This window comes from Scyliorhinus torazame, chromosome 30 (assembly GCF_047496885.1).
Source record: "Scyliorhinus torazame isolate Kashiwa2021f chromosome 30, sScyTor2.1, whole genome shotgun sequence".
Taxonomy (NCBI): Eukaryota; Metazoa; Chordata; class Chondrichthyes; order Carcharhiniformes; family Scyliorhinidae; genus Scyliorhinus; species Scyliorhinus torazame.
The window spans coordinates 34,761,676-34,779,360 of NC_092736.1; the positions used below are offsets into that span (position 1 = coordinate 34,761,676).

The following is a 17,685-nucleotide window of genomic DNA, read 5'->3' on the forward strand; positions in this document are numbered from 1 at the left end:
TCGGTTAGCCAGTTTGTTATCCAACTGGCCACATTTCCCACTATCCCATGCCTCCTTACTTTCTGCAGAAGCCTACCATGGGGAACCTTATCAAATGCCTTACTAAAATCCATGTACACTACATCCACTGCTTTACCTTCATCCACATGCTTGGTCACCTCAAAGAATTCAATAAGACTTGTAAGGCAAGACCTACCCCTCACAAATCCGTGCTGACTATCCCTAATCAAGCAGTGTCTTTCCAGATGCTCAGAAATCCTATCCTTCAGTACCCTTTCCATGACTTTGCCTACCACCGAAGTAAGACTAACTGGCCTGTAATTCCCAGGGTTATCCCTAGTCCCTTTTTTGAACAGGGGCACGACATTCGCCACTCTCCAATCCCCTGGTACCACCCCTGTTGACAGTGAGAACGAAAAGATCATTGCCAACGGCTCTGCAATTTCATCTCTTGCTTCCCATAGAATCCTTGGATATATCCAGTCAGGCCCGGGGGACTTGTCTATCCTCAAGTTTTTCAAAATGCCCAACACATCTTCCTTCCTAACAAGTATTCCCTCGAGCTTACCAGTCTGTTTCACACTGTCCTCTCCAACAATATGGCCCCTCTCATTTGTAAATACAGAAGAAAAGTACTCGTTCAAGACCTCTCCTATCTCTTCAGACTCAATTCACAATCTCCCGCTACGGTCCTTAATCGGACCTACCCTCGCTCTAGTCATTCTCATATTTCTCACATCTGTGTAAAAGGCTTTGGAGTTTTCCTTGATCCTACCCGCCAAAGATTGTTCATGCCCTCTCTTAGCTCTCCTAATCCCTTTCTTCAGTTCATTCCTGGCTATCTTGTATCCCTCCAATGCCCTGTCTGAACCTTGTTTCCTCAGCCTTACATAAGTCTCCTTTTTCCTCTTAACAAGACATTCAACCTCTCTTGTCAACCATGGTTCCCTCACTCGACCATCTCTTCCCTGCCCGACAGGGACATACATATCAAGGACACGTAGTACCTGTTCCTTGAACAAGTTCCACATTTCACTTGTGTCCTTCCCTGACAGCCTATGTTCCCAACTTATGCACTTCAATTCTTGTCTGACAACATCGTATTTACCCTTCCCCCAATTGTAAACCTTGCCCTGTTGCACGTACCTATCCCTCTCCATTACTAAAGTGAAAGTCACAGAATTGTGGTCACTACCTCCAAAATGCTCCCCCACTAACAAATCTATCACTTGCCCTGGTTCATTACCAAGTACTAAATCCAATATTGCCCCTCCTCTGGTCGGACAATCTACATACTGTGTTAGAAACGCTTCCTGGACACACTGCACAAAGGACAATATAAACAGCCAGGTTTGCTATCAATGTATAACGTCCCCTCATCAAAAAGCAGAATGACAGAAAATACCTCAAGGGTCATGTCCGAATTAATACTGACAAACGATGTCCAATTTTCCACTCTCCCGGAAAATGTTGACTCAGTCAGAAGTAAAGGAATGGTGCAATGGCCATGTCCACATTCGAGAGTGACTTGAATCAATGAAACGTCGATTTTGAATGTTTCCCCATTCCTCTCAGGTCTCTCTCCTGTGAAAAGCTCCGTTGCTTCACTGGCCATGTCAACTCCCAGAAACCAATAATTCGAATTGAAGGCATCCTTCACGGCCCAGAGGTCAGACACCAGGTCATTCGTTTGCTGCATTTCTACCTCCTGCACCTTGGGAGTCATCGCTGACATGATTGTCATCACAGTGTTGAGAATAATTGGGGAAACCTTCAAACAAAGGAAAACCATTCAATTTAAAAAGCATTACACCGAGCAGTAAAATAGTTAATCATTCATTCTTTAATTGCTCCAAATATTCTTCACTTAGGTGACAGAAAGTCCATTCAGATACTAAATTACCACGATTACATTAATTGCTCAGAAATAGGACATCACCATGGGGAGGATATTGAAAGCACGTCGTGTGCCCATAGCTCACACCTGTGAAAATGGAAATGCGGCAGCTAAGTACCAGGACATTATCGTACCTTTACGATTATCTCTTCTACCTTCAGACTGATATTTTGTGGCCCAGTTGAGGGTTCCAAGAAGTCCAAGAACATGGAACAAGGCTGCAATACCTGGAAATATATAATGCAGTACAATCCAGTTCACAATAGCTACTTCAAGTATAGTTGTCAGAAGGGCTAGAATATATAGATGTAAGACAGTCAGTAATATTTAAAACCTATGAAGAGACACAGGCCAATGTACAAAAGAGCGTTTGGCCTGTTATCTTTATTTCTGATAATTGTGTGTCCGGTCTCATTCTTTCTGCACGACACAGACCCAGAAATTAACGTTAGTGTCCGAGCCTCACCAGGATAAATGATTCCCCCAAAGCTAGTGATAGCCAGAGATACAGGTAGAGGTTGAATGATTTGATTTATTGTCACGTGTACCGAGACACAGTGAAAAGTATTGTTCTGCGTACAGTCAACAGATCGTTCCATACATTTAAAAAATAGGACATACATAAATACACAATGTAAATACAGTCACAGACATCGGGTGAAGCACACGGAGTGTAGCACCGCTCAATAGAGAAGATGTGTGAAGAGATCAGTTCAGTCCATAAGAGGGTCATTCAGGAGTCTGGTAGCAGCAGGGAAGAAGCGGTTTTGAACCTGTTAGCACATGTGCTCAGTCTTTTGTATGTCTTGCCCAATGGAAGAGGTTGGAAGAGAGAATAACTTTAGCGGAGAACCCGTGAAGAGAGAATTTCCCAAGGCAACGGGAGGCGTGGACAAAGTCAATGGATGGGAGGCGGTTTCGCACGATGGGTTGAGTTAATAAGCATTCCATAGAATTATTTCATCTAAACAAGTACTGACAACAGTCAGCATGGGGTGGGGCGAGGGGGGCCTCTGGCGTGACAGTATCAGCATGGAAATACCACGTAGCAATGTAATTACAGACACCCGACGTGCAGTTGTTTGTACAAAGATGTTGCTCTTACCGTGGTGATATTTGTCCCTCTCTTCTCTCGTAGGAAAGGGCATGCTAGAACCTTCAGGTCACTGACAAGGGCAATGATCTGCTGAGAATGCTTTTGACAGATTAACGAGATGTCACAATGGAAGGAAGCAACAAGTGCCGGGGCATCAGCTTTCGAGAGACTGGCCACAAACACAACTTCAGGATTCATCACCAGCACTTTCACATTCATCTTTCGTCTTGGAGTGTCCACAACTGGAACAAAATAAAGCCAGGACATAATGCAAATACTAAAAATCCCAAAAATATACAACTGGACAATGCGTAAACTCAAGGGTTTCTCCAGTATTTCTGTTTCTGATTTCCAGCATCCACGGTACTTTGCTTTGATCGCACGTGCATCTGTTGACTGGATTCTTATTTTGTAAAACAAAAGATTCTGCTCAATTTCTACCAGAATCCATGTTGTCAAATTCTGAATGAACACTAGGTGCAATAGATGATGCACTACAAATCTGTTATGCAAAAACAAAAATAAGCCACAAAATATAGCTTGTGTGGCGGTGTTTTCATGTACTCTAGCTATCAACGTTTCCAGCTAATGTGACTGGGAGTGACGAACTGAATGTTTTCATGAATTCCCAAAAGCTGAACATGAGAGATCAGACTCATGTTCTGCAACTTGGTTTATTTTGGGTTACGTCAACAGCACACAGACCCAGGAAAAACATTCAACAGGGAGGGCAAGCCTGGATTAGTGACACCAGGTCAAATCCCACTCTGGCAAAATTCATTTTCTTTTTCTTCATTTCCTCATGGGGTGTGGGCGTTGCAGGCATTTATTGCCCATCCCAATTGCCCTTGAACCGAGCGGTTTGCTTGACCATTTCAGAGGGCAGGCATGTAAGAAGCAGCCAAATTACCGTGGGTCTGGGGTCATATCTCAGTCAGACCGGGCGTAACGACATCAGATTTCCTTTGTGTTGATTTCCTTTGAGTTGAATCCGCGATAAGGAGAACGTATAGATGAGAGTAGAAATTACCAATAAGGTTTATTTCAATACAATTCCAATGCTCCTCCACTCCCCTCAGGGTCTCCTTCTCCGACCTAAGATTATCATAGAATTTGCAGTGCAGAAGGAGGCCATTCGGCCCATCGACTCTGCACCGGCCCTTGGAAAGAGCACCCTACTTAAGCCCATGCCTCCATCCTATTCCCGTAACCCTGTAATCCCATCTAACTGTTTTGGACACTAAGGGCAATTTATCATAGCCAATCCACCTAACCTGCACATCTTTGGACTGTGGGAGGAAACCGGAGCACCCGGAGGAAACCCACGCACACACGGGGAGAACGTGCAGACTCCGCACAGACAGTGACCCAAGCCAGGAATCGCACTGGGACGCTGGAGCTGTGAAGCAACTGTGCTAACCACTGTTCTACCATGCTGCCCCAAGGAACCTCCTTGCAGAGGGAAGCCCCTTAAAGGGGAGGTCCCGCCCTCGCTTGAAGGGAAAGTTCATATTCAGGGGAGGTGATGGGAAATCGTATTGTCCTGATCCTGGACCTCCATTGGGGTTATAACATTTCCCTAAAGGCTATGAGTGAACTAGATAGATTTTTATGACAATTGCTAATAGTTTCATGGTCATCATTATCAAATTTAACTTCCAAATCCAGATTTCATCAATCGGTGGGATTTGAACCAATGTGCCCGAGGTCTCGGATGATCAGTCTTGTGACATTACCACTCCATCACCATCTTCCTCAATCATACGTAAAACTCGAATAAAAAATTAGCATCGGTAGTGGCGGCTATAGATGCTTTGTGGTTCACTTAACTTCTATGGGGATGGAAATTGGTCTTCCTCACCCAGTGAAGCTGAGATGCGCCTCCAATTAAATGTGGGTGACTCTTAGCTGCTCTCTGAAAAAGCCTAACAAACCACTCTCTTACATTCAAGGTGGCAGAATCTCACTAAGACCCTCTCAAAGACAATAAATTGTGGTCTTGCCGCTGATGCCCGCATCCTGTGAGTAAGTAAAAGGAAAAGTTGCAGAGTAAGCTACCTTCCGTCCAAGTGTCTGAACTGCCAGATGTCAATGCCAGCTGAATTTGGAACTTTAAGCACTTCTAATAAAGGGCAAAACGTAACACACGGAAGCATTCCATCGATTTCTTTTTTTTTTTTTTTGCAGGTGATTTCAAATGTTTTTGCACGGCTGCAAAGCAGCTCAATTTGTGCACGGCCCATACAGGAATTTTCGGGTTCCTGAGCAGCAACAGCATAGAGAGAGCATTCCCGACGGGATGTGACTGCATAGATTGACATAGGAACTAGGAACAGAAGTCGGCAATTCAGCCCCTCGAGCCTGCTCCGCTATCCAATCAGATCCTGGCTGATCTGTTCCTGGTCCCAAATCCACCTGCCCACCTGTTCCCCATATCCCTTTAACACATTTTTTAATGAGAAATGTATCTATCTCTTTCTTGAAACCATTTAATGACTCTGATTCAACGCACGATGGGGTAGAGTTCCACAAATTTACCACCTTCCTCATCTTAGTTCTAAATCTATCACCTCTCAACCTTTATTCGTCGACCTCTTGTTCCAGATTTCCCCACAAAGGGGAACATTTGTTCTACGTTTACTTTATCAACCCCATTTAGTACTTAATATACCTCGATCAGATCCCTCTCATCCTTCTAAACTCCAGTATAAGCCCAAACTGTTTAATCTCTCCTCATACGTCAACCCTTTCATCCCCAGAATCAATCTGGTGACCCTCCTCTGAACTGCCTCCAATGTCCCCACATCCTTCCTCAAATAAGGAGGCCAAAACTGGACACAATACTCCAGATGTGGTCTCACCAACACGCTAGACAGTTGCAACACTTCTCTGCTTTTATACTCCAGTCCTTTTGCCTTTTTAATTACACGCTGTACCTGCGAACCAACTTTCCGTGATTCATGAACAGAGACGCCCAGATCCCTCCGCCCAGACGCATCTTGAATCTGTTTTCCATTTAGAGAATAATTTGCCTTTCTATTTTTTTGACCAAAATGGATAACCTCACACTGATCCACATTAAACTCCATCTGCCAAATTTTGACCCAATTTTCTAGCCTATCCATATAGAACCTATAACATAACAGCGCAGTCAAGGCCCTTCGGCCCTCAATGTTGCGCCGACCTGTGAAACCAATCGAAAGCCTATCTACACTATTCCCTTATCATCCATATGTTTATCCAATGACCATTTAAATGCCCTTAATGTTGGCGAGTCCACTACTGTTGCAGGCAGGGCATTCCACGCCCTTACTACTCTCTGAGTAAAGAACCTATCTCGGACATCTGTCCAATATCTATCTCCCCTCAATTTAAAGCTATGTCCCCTCGTGCTAGACATCACCATCCGAGGAAAAAGGCTCTCACTGTCCACCCTATCCAATCCTCTGATCATCTTGTATGCCTCTATTAAGTCACCTCTTAACCTTCTTCTCTCTAACGAAAACTGCCTCAAGTCCCTCAGCCTTTCCTCACAAGATCTGCCCTCCATACCAGGCAACATCCTGGTAAATCCCCTCTGCACCCTTTCCACATCCTTCCTATAATGCGGCGACCAGAACTGCACCCAATACTCCAAATGCGGCCGCACCAGAGTTTTGTACAGCTGCAACATGACCTCATGGCTCCGAAACTCAATCCCTCTACCAATAAAAGCTAACACACCGTACGCCTTCTTAACAACCCTCTCAACCTGGGTGGCAACTTTCAGGGATCTATGTACATGGACACCGAGATCTCTCTGTACCTCCGCACTACCAAGAATCTTACCATTAGCCCAGTACTCTGTATTCCTGTTACTCCTTCCAAAATGAATCATCTCACACTTTTCTGCATTAAACTCCATTTACCACTTCTCAGCCCCGCTCTGCAGCTTATCTATGTCCCTCTGTAACCTGCAACATCCTTCCGCACTCTGACTTTAGTGTCATCCGCAAATTTACTCATCCATCTTTCTACGCCCTCCAACAGGTCATTTATAAAAATGACAAACAGCAGTGGCCCCAAAACAGATCCTTGTGGGACACCACCAGTAACTGGACTTCAGCCTGAACATTTCCCATCAACCACCACCCTTTGTCTTCTTCCAGCTGGCCAATTTCTGATCCAAACTGCTAAATCACCCTCAATCCCATGCCTCCGTATTTTCTGCAGTAGCCTACCATGGGGAACCTTATCAAATGCTTTACTGAAATCCATATACACCACATCAACTGCTTTACCCTCATCCACCTGTTTGGTCACCTTCTCAAAGAACTCAATAAGGTTTGTGAGGCACGACCTACCCTTCACAAAACCGTGTTGACTATCTCTAATCAAATTATTCCTTTCTAGATAATTATAAATCCTATCTCTTATAATCCTTTCCAAGACTTTGCCCACAACAGAAGTAAGGCTCACTGGTCTATAGTTACCGGGCTTGTCTCTACTCCCCTTCTTGAACAAGGGGCAACATTTGCTATCCTCCAGTCTTCTGGCACTATTTCTGTAGACAATGACAACATAAGGATCAAAGCCAAAGGCTCTGCAATCCCCTCCCTAGCTTCCCAGAGAATCCTAGGAAAAACCCCATCCGGCCCAGGGGACTTATCTATTTTCACACTTTCCAGAATTGCTAACACCTCCTCCTTATGAACCTCAATCCCATCTAGTCTAGTACCTATATCTCCGTATTCTCCTCGACAACATTGTCTTTTTCCTGTGTGAATACTGACGGAAAATATTCAATTAGCGCCTCTCCTATCTCCTCGGACTCCACGCACAACGTCCCACAACTGTCCTTGACTGGCCCTACTCTTACCCTAGTCATTCTTTTATTCCTGACATACCTATAGAATGCTTTAGGGTTATCGTTGATCCTACCTGCCAAAGACTTCTCATGTCCCCTCCTGGCTCTTCGCTCTCTCTTTAGGTCCTTCCTGGCTAACTTGTAACTCTCAAGCGCCCTAACTGAACCTTCACGTCTCATCTTTACATAAGCCTCCTTCTTCCTCTTGACAAGTGATTCAACTACTTTAGTAAACCACGGTTCCCTCGCTCGATCACTTCCTCCCTGCCTGACAGGTACATACTTATCAAGGACACTTATCCTTGAACAAGCTCCACATTTCCATTGTGCCTATCCCTTGCAGTTTCCTTCCCCATCCTATGCATCCTAAGTCTTGCCTAATTGCATCATAATTGCCGTTCCCCCAGCTAGAATTCTTGCCCTGCGGTATATACCTATCCCTTTCCATCGCTAAAGTAAACGTAACCGAATTGTGGTCACTATCACCAAAGTGCTCACCTACCTCCAAATTTAACACCTGGCCTAGTTCATTACCCAGTACCAAATCCAATGTGGCCTCACCTCTTGTTGGCCTATCTACATACTGTGTCAGGAAACCCTCCTGCACACATTGGCCAAAAACTGATCCATCTAAAGTACTCGGACTATAGCGTTTCCAGTCAATATTTGGAAAGTTAAAATCCCCCAGAACAACTACCCTGTTACTTTTGCTCCCATCTAGAATCATGTTTGCAATCCTTTCCTCTACATCTCTGGAACTTTTTGGAGGCCGATAGAAAATCACTATCTTTCGGAGCACTGCTCCTTCCTCAGGTGAATGAAGAGGTTGGTTCCGGAAACATATATATATATATATATATATATATATATATATATATATATATATAGACAAAGTCATAGATGCAAGACGATCCCTGACTGGAAGGGAACATTCCTGCCTGGCAATTGTCGAGCGATTCTGAAGGCTGGGTAGTTTAATCAGCGACCACGACACCACACGATCCTGCCATGGCAATCTCTGCAAGACATGCCAGATCCTGGTAAATCGCCTCTGCACCCCCTCCAATGCATCCACATCCCTCCTATAGTGAGGTAACCAGGACTGCATACAACATTCCAAATGTGGTCTCACCAGGGTCATATACAGTTGCAGCTCTTAAAACTCAAGCCCCCGTTAATAAACATTGTAGGCCTTCTTCACGGCTCTATCCACTTGAGTGGCAACATTCAGAAATCTGTGGACATGAACCCCAAGATCTCTCTGTTCCTCCACATTCCTCAGAACCCTGCCGTTGGCCCTGTAATCCGCTTTCAAATTTGTCCGACCAAAATGAATCACCTCGCACTTATCAGGGTTAAACTCCATCTGCCATTTTTCGGCCCAGCTCTGCATCCTATCAATGTCTCTTTGCAGCCTACAACAGCCCTCCACCTCATCCACTACTCCACCAATCTTGGTGTCATCAGCAACTTTACTGACCCACCCTTCAGCCCCCTCCTCCAAGTCATTGATAAAAATCACAAATAGCAGAGGACCCAGCACTGATCCCTGTGGTACACCGCTGGTAACTGGTCTCCAGTCTGAAAATTTTCCATCCACCACCACCCTCTGTCTTCTATGTGATAGCCAGTTGCTTATCCAATTGGCCAAATTTCCCTCTATCCCACACCTCCTTACTTTCTTCATGAGCCGAAAGTGCGGAACCTTATCAAACGCCTTACTAAAATCCATGTATATGATATCAACTGCTCTACCTTCATCTACACACTTCGTTACCTCCTCAAAGAATTCAATCAAATTTGTGAGGCAAGATTTACCCTTCACGAATCTGTGCTGATTATCCCAGATTAGAACAAAGAAAAGAACAAAGAAAATTACAGCACAGGAACAGGCCCTTCGGCCCTCCCAGCCTGCGCCGATCCTGCTCCTTTATCTAAACCTGTCTTCTATTTTCCAAGGATCTACTTCCCTCTGTTCCCCTCCCGTTCATATATCTGTCTAGATGCATCTTAAATGATGCTATCGTGCCCGCCTCTACCACCTCCGCTGGCAAAGCGTTCCAGGCACCCATCACCCTCTGCGTAAAAACCTTTCCACGCACATCTCCCTTAAACTTTCCCCCTCTCACCTTGAAATCGTGACCCCTTGTAATTGACACCCCCACTCTTGGAAAAAGCTTGTTGCTATCCACCCTGTCCATACCTCTCATAATTTTGTAGACCTCAATCAGGTCCCCCCTCAACCTCCGTCTTTCCAACGAAAACAATCCGAATCTACTCAACCTTTCTTCATAGCTAGCACCCTCCATACCAGGCAACATCCTGGTGAACCTCCTCTGCACCCTCTCTAAAGCATCCACATCCTTCTGGTAATTTGGCGACCAGAACTGCACGCAGTATTCCAAATGTGGCCTAACCAAAGTCCTATACAACTGTAACATGACCTGCCGACTCTTGTACTCAATACCCCGTCCGATGAAAGCAAGCATGCTGTATGCCTTCTTGACCACTCTATCGACCTGCGTTGCCACCTTCAGGGTATAATGGGCCTGAACTCCCAGATCGCTCTGTACATCAATTTTCCCCAGGACTCTTCCATTGACCGTATAGTCCGCTCTTGAATTGGATCTTCCAAAATGCATCACCTCGCATTTGCCTGGATTGAACTCCATCTGCCATTTCTCTGCCCAAATCTCCAATCTATCTATATTTTGCTATATTCTCGGAGTCCCCCTCGCTATCTGCAACTCCACCAATCTTAGTATCATCTACAAGCTTGTTAATCTCCAGATCCTCAGAAACCGCGTTAGGGAACTGGAGCTGGATGAACTTCGGATCATTCGGGAGGCAGAGGTGGTCATAGATAGTGGCTTCAGGGACGTAGTTACTCAGAAGAATAAAGATAGATGGGTGACGGTGAGAGGGGCTGGGAGGAAGCAGTCAGTACAGGGATCCCCTGTGGTCGTTCCCCTTAGTAACAAGTATACCGCTTTGGATACTGTTGGGGGGGGGGGGGGCGGACTTACCAGGGGTAAGCCATGGGGTACAGGTCTCTGGCGCAGAGTCTGTCCCTGTTGCTCAGAAGGGAAGGGGGAGAGGAGTAGAACATTAATCAAGAATATTGAAAGTCAGAGAGATCTAGGAGTACAGGTCCACAGGTCACTGAAAGGGGCAACACGGGTTGAGAAGGTAGTCAAGAAGGCATACGGCATGCTTGCCTTCATTGGCCGGGGCATTGAGTATAAGAATTGGCAAGTCATGTTGCAGCTGTATAGAACCTTAGTTAGGCCACACTTGGAGTATAGTGTTCAATTCTGGTCGCCACACTACCAGAAGGATGTGGAGGCTTTAGAGAGGGTGCAGACGAGATTTACCAGGATGTTGCCTGGTATGGAGGGCATTAGCTATGAGGAGCGGTTGAATAAACTCGGTTTATTCTCACTGGAACAAAGGAGGTTGAGGGAAGACCTGATAGAGGTCTACAAAATTATGAGGGGCATAGACAGAGAGGATAGTCAGAGGCTTTTCCCCGGGGTAGAGGGTTCAATTACTAGGGGGCATAGGTTTAAGGTGAGAGGGGCAAGGTTTAGAGTAGATGTACGAGGCAAGTTTTTTTAAACATAGGGGAGTGGGTGCCTGGAACTCGCTACCGGAGGTGGTGGTGGAAGCAGGGACGATAGTGACAATTAAGGGGCATCTTGACAAATACATGAATAGGACGGGAATAGAGGGATACGGACCCAGGAAGTGTAGAAGATTGTAGTTTAGTCAGGCAGCATGGTCGGCACGGGCTTGGAGGGCCGAAGGGCCTGTTCCTGTGCTGTGCATTTCTTTGTTCTACTCATTGGAGACTCCGTAGTTAGGGGGATAGTTAGGAGACTCTTTGGGAACGAGAGACACTCGCGGTTGGTGTGTTGCCTCCCAGGTGCCAGGGTGTATGATGTCTCGGATCATGTTTTCGGGATCCTTAAGGGGGAGGGGGAGCAGCCCCAAGTCGTGGTCCACATCGGTACCAACGACATAGGTAGGAAAAGGGATAGGGATGTAAGGCAGGAATTCAGGGAGCTAGGGTGGAAACTTAGATCTCGGCCAAAAAGAGTTATTATTTCTGGGTTGTTACCCGCGCCACGTGCTAGCGAGACGAGGAATAGGGAGAGAGAGGTATTGAACACGTGGCTACAGGGATGGTGCGGGATGGGAGGGTTTCAGATTTCTGGATAATTGGGGGTCATTCTGGGGTCGGTGGGACCTGTACAAACGGGATGGTCTACACCTGGACCAGAGGGGTACTAATATCCTGGGGGGGGAAATTTGCTAATGCTCTTCGAGAGGGTTTAAACTAGTTCAGCAGGGGCTTGGGAACATGAATTGTAGCTCCAGTATACAGGAGGTTGAGGCCATGAGTAAGGTTTCAAAGTTGCAGGAGTGTACCGGCAGGCAGGAAGGTGGTTTAAAGTGTGTCTTCTTCAATGCCAGGAGCATCCGGAATAAGGTGGGTGAACTTGCGGCATGGGTTGGTACCTGGGACTTCGATTTTGTGGCCATTTCGGAGACATGGATAGAGCAGGGACAGGAATGGTTGTTGCAGGTGCCGGGATTTCGATATTTCAGTAAGCTCAGGGAAGGTGGTAAAAGAGGGGGACAGGTGGCATTGTTAGTCAAGGACTGTATTACGGTGACAGAAAGGACGTTTGATGAGGACTCGTCTACTGAGGTAGTATGGGCTGATGTTAGAAACAACAAAGGAGAGGTCACCCTGTTAGGGGTTTTCTATAGGCCTCCGAAAAGTTCCAGAGATGTAGAAGAAAGGATTGCAAAGATGATTCTGGATAGGAGCGAAAGCAACAGGGTAGTTGTTATGGGGGACTTTAACTTTCCAAATATTGACTGGAAACGCGATAGTTCAAGTACTTTAGATGGGTCTGTTTTTGTCCAATGTGTGCAGGAGGGTTTCCTGACACAGTATGTAGATAGGCCAACGAGAGGCGAGGCCATATTGGATTTGGTACTGGGTAGAAGGATGGGTGAGTAAATTTGCAGATGACACTAAAGTCGGTGGGGTTGTGGACAGTGCGGAAGGATGTTACACCAGGCCAGGTGTTAGATTTGGAGGTAGGTGAGCACTTTGGTGATAGTGACCACAATCCGATTAAGTTTACTTAAGTGATGGAAAGGGATAGGTATATACAGCAGGGCAAGAGTTATATCTGGGGGAAAAGGCAATTATGATGCGATGAGGCAAGACTTTGGATGCATCTGATGGAGAGGAAAACTGCAGGGGATGGGCACAATGGAAATGTGGAGCTTGTTCAAGGAACAGCTACTGCGTGTCCTTGATAAATATGTACCTGCCAGGCAGGGAGGAAGTGGTCGGGCAAGGGAACCGTGGTTTACTAAAGCAGTTGAAACACTTGTCAAGAGGAAGAAGGAGGCTTATGTAAAGATGAGACATGAAGGTTCAGTTAGGGCGCTCGAGAGTTACAAGTTAGCGAGGAAGGACCTAAAGAGAGAGCTAAGAAGAGCCAGGAGGGGACATGAGAAGTCTTTGGCAGGTAGGATCAAGGATAACCCTAAAGCTTTCTGTAGATATGTTCGCAATAAACGAATGACTAGGGTAAGAGTAGGGCCCGTCAAGGACATTAGTTGGAAGTTGTGCTTGGAGTCCGAGGAGATTGGAGAGTTGCTAAATGAATATTTTTCGTCAGTATTCACACAGGAAAAAGACAATGTTGTCGAGGAGAATACTGAGATTCAGGCTACTAGACTAGAAGGGCTTGAGGTTCATAAGGAGGAGGTGTTAGCAATTCTGGAAAGTGTGAAGATAGATAAGTCCCCTGGGCCAGATGGGATTTATCCTAGGATTCTCTGGGAAGCTAGGGAGGAGATTGCCGAGCCTTTGGCTTTGATCTTTAAGTCATCTTTGTCTACAGGAATAGTGCCAGAAGACTGGAGGATAGCAAATGTTATCCCCTTGTTCAAGATGGGGAGTAGAGACAACCCCGGTAACTATAGGCCAGTGAGCCTTACTTCTGTTGTGGGCAAAATCTTTCACATTACTTAAGAGTTCTTGGAGAAGGTGACCAAACAGGTGGATGAGGGTAAAGCAGTTGATGTGGTGTATATGTATTTCAGTAAAGCGTTTGATAAGGTTCCCCACGGTAGGCTACTGCAGAAAATACGGAGGCATGGGATTCAGGGTGATTTAGCAGTTTGGATCAGAAATTGGCTAGCTGGAAGAAGACAAAGGGTGGTGGTTGATGGGAAATGTTCAGACTGGAGTCCAGTTACTAGTGGTGTATCACAAGGATCTGTTTTGGGGCCACTGCTGTTTGTCATTTTTATAAATGAACTGGAGGAGGGCGTAGAAGGATGGGTGAGTAAATTTGCAGATGACACTAAAGTCGGTGGGGTTGTGGACAGTGCGGAAGGATGTTACAAGTTACAGAGGGACATAGATAAGCTGCAGCGCTGGGCTGAGAGGTGGCAAATGGAGTTTAATGCAGAAATGTGTAAGGTGATTCATTTTGGAAGGAATAACAGGAAGACAGAGTACTGGGCTAATGGTAAGATTCTTGGCAGTGTGGATGAGCAGAGAGATCTCGGTGTCCATGTACATAGATCCCTGAAAGTTGCCACCCAGGTTGAGAGGGTTGTTAAGAAGGCGTACGGTGTGTTAGCTTTTATTGGTAGAGGGATTGAGTTTCGGAGCCATGAGGTCATGTTGTAGCTATACAAAACTCTGGTGCGGCCGAATTTGGAGTATTGCATGCAATTCTGGTCGCCGCATTATAGGAAGGATGTGGAAGCATTGGAAAGGGTGCAGAGGAGATTTACCAGAATGTTGCCTGGTATGGAGGGAAGATCTTATGAGGAAAGGCTGAGGGACTTGAGGCTGTTTTCGTTAGAGAGAAGGTTAAGAGGTGACTTAATTGAGGCATACAAGATGATCAGAGGATTGGGTAGGGTGGACATGAGAGTCTTTTTCCTCGGATAGTGATGTCTCGCACTAGAGGGGACATAGCTTTAAATTGAGGGGAGAGAGATATAGGACAGATGTCAGATGTAGGTTCTTTACTCAGAGTAGCAAGGGCGTGGAATACCCTGCCTGCAACAGTAGTGGACTCGCCAACACTAAGCGCATTCAAATGGTCATTGGAAAGACATATGGACGATAAGGGAATAGTGTAGATGAGCTTTAGAGTGGTTTCACAGGTTGGCGCAACATCGAGGGCCGAAGGGCCTGTACTGCGCTGTAATGTTCTATGTTCTAATCAGACCACCTATACCTTCGTCCAGATGATTTATGTATATCACAAACAACAGTGGTCCGAACACGGGTCCCTGTGAAACACCACTAGTCACCATTCTCCATTTTGATACACTCCCTTTCACCACTACTCTCTGTCTCCTGTTGCCCAGCCAGTTCTTTATCCATCGAGCTAGTACACCCTGAACCCCATGCGACTTCACTTTTTCCATCAACCTGCCATGGGAAACTTTATCAAACGCCTTACTGAAGTCCATGTATATGACATCTACAGCTCTTCCCTCATCAATTAACTTTATCACTTCCTCAAAAAATTCTATTAGGTTTGTAAGACATGACCTTCCCTGCACAAAACCATGCTGCCTATCACCGATAAGTCTATTTTCTTTCCAAATGTGAATAGATCCTATCCCTCAGTATCTTCTCCAACAGTTTGCCTACCACTGACGTCAAGCTCACAGGTCTATAATTGCCTGGATTATCCCTGCTACCCTTCTTAAACAAAGGGACAACATTAGCAATTTTCCAGTCCTCTGGGACCGCACCCGTGTTCAAGGATGCTGCAAAGATACCTGTTAAGGCCCCAGCTATTTCGTCCCTCGCTTCCCTCAGAAACCTGGGATAGATCCCATCCGGACCTGGGGACTTGTCCTCCTTATGCCGACTTGACATAGATTATTTAAACATCCATCCCTAACCTCAACACCCGTCATGTCCCTCTCCTTGGTGAATACCGATGCAAAGTACTCATTAAGAATCTCACCCATTTCCTCCGACTCCACGCATAAATTCCCTCTTTTGACTTTGAGTGGGCAAATCCTTTCTCTAGTTACCCTCTTGCTCCTTATATACGAATAAAAGGCTTTGGGATTTTCCTTAACCCTGTTAGCCAAAGGTATTTCATGACCCCTTTTAGCCCTCTTTATTGCGCGTTTGAGATTTGTCCTACTTTCCTGATATTCCTCCAAAGCTTCATCAGTTTAAATCGCCTAGATCTTATGTATGCTTCCTTTTTCACCTTAGCTAGTCTCACAATTCCACCAGTCATCCATGGTTCCCTAATCTTGTAATTTCCATCCCTCAGTTGGATTTCGGCGGCAGCGGTGCGCAGGGGCCTTCTGGGAGGTGAGTAGTGAATTTAAAACCACTTACCTTTACAGGAGCAGCCCATTGGATTTTGGTGCGCAGGGGCCTTCTTGGAGGTGAGTAGTGACAGCAGTTTTATTTGTTTTTTTATATAAGGCGGGAACCGGAAGTTCTACCTCTGGCAAGTGCCCCCCCCCCCCCCCCCCCCCCAATAAATTCTGGTGGAGAGGAAACCCGAGACACTACACGTGTAGTGTCTCCCACCCGCCCTCCTCCTCTAAGCTAATAATAAGACCAATTGGTGTAAGGTAAGTGCCATATTATATTATTATTATATTATTAGCATTGTGCAGGTCAAGGATCGGAGGTGGAGGAGCAGTCTCTGTCAGCGAGAGAACCTGAGAACATCTCAGACACTCAGAAGGTAAGTAAGTGATTTTTACTTTTATACCCTTTTTTCAAATTGTGTGTGTCGGGGGGGAAATTGAAGCGACATCACAGAAAAGCTGTGACCTGAGTGGCTGGTTGGGATTCCAACCTAAATTTAAATAATATTTGAGTATTTGGGAACTAATTAAACATAATAACTTAATTATAATTTAGAGGATATCTAAGCCAGAGATCGGAGAGTATTATAGTTAGCTATCGCATTTCTATTAGAAATTTAGTGCTATAAACAGATAATTGACAGTAACTTTGCAATTTAAAAAAAAAAAGTATTTATAAAAAAAAAAGACAAATTTTAATTTTAATTAATTGACGCAATGTCAGTTAGAGGGGTGCTGTGCTCTGACTGTGAGATGTGGCAGGTCCGGGAGGCTTCCAGCGTCCCGGGTGGCTTCATCTGCAGAAAGTGCACCCAACTGGAGCTCCTCACAGACCGCATGGTTCGGTTGGAGCAGCAATTGGATGCACTTAGGAGCATGCAGGTGGCGGAAAGCGTCATAGATCGCAGTTATGTAAATGTGGTCACACCCAAGGTGCAGGCAGAGAAATGGGTGACCACCAGAAAGGGCAGGCAGTCAGTGCAGGAATCCCCTGTGGTTGTCCCCCTCTCGAACAGATATACCCCTTTGGATACTGTCGGGGGGGATAGCCTATCAGGGGAAAACAGCAGCAGCCAGAGCAGTGGCACCACGGCTGGCTCTGATGTTCAGAAGGGAGGGTCAAAGCGCAGAAGAGTAATAGTAATAGGGGACTCTATAGTCAGGGGCACAGATAGGCGCTTCTGTGGACGTGAAAGAGACTCCAGGATGGTATGTTGCCTCCCTGGTGCCAGGGTCCAGGATGTCTCCGAACGGGTAGAGGGAATTCTGAAGGGGGAGGGCAAACAGGCAGAGGTCGTTGTACATATTGGTACTAACGACATAGGCAGGAAGGGGCATGAGGTCCTGCAGCAGGAGTTCAGGGAGCTAGGCAGAAAGTTAAAGGACAGGACCTCGAGGGTTGTAATCTCGGGATTACTCCCTGTGCCACGTGCCAGTGAGGCTAGA

At 45.8% G+C, this 17,685-nt stretch overlaps 1 protein-coding gene across 1 annotated transcript in view; it reads right to left on the reverse strand.

Annotated features, from left to right (window-relative positions):
* vps13c (vacuolar protein sorting 13 homolog C) overlaps positions 1-17,685 on the reverse strand; it is a 473,104-nt gene that overhangs the window by 178,513 nt on the left and 276,906 nt on the right. Inside the window, 3 exon segments of the mRNA XM_072493103.1 lie at positions 1,406-1,771; positions 2,032-2,124; positions 3,003-3,235. Of these exon segments, the coding sequence (XP_072349204.1) occupies positions 1,406-1,771; positions 2,032-2,124; positions 3,003-3,235 (692 nt within the window).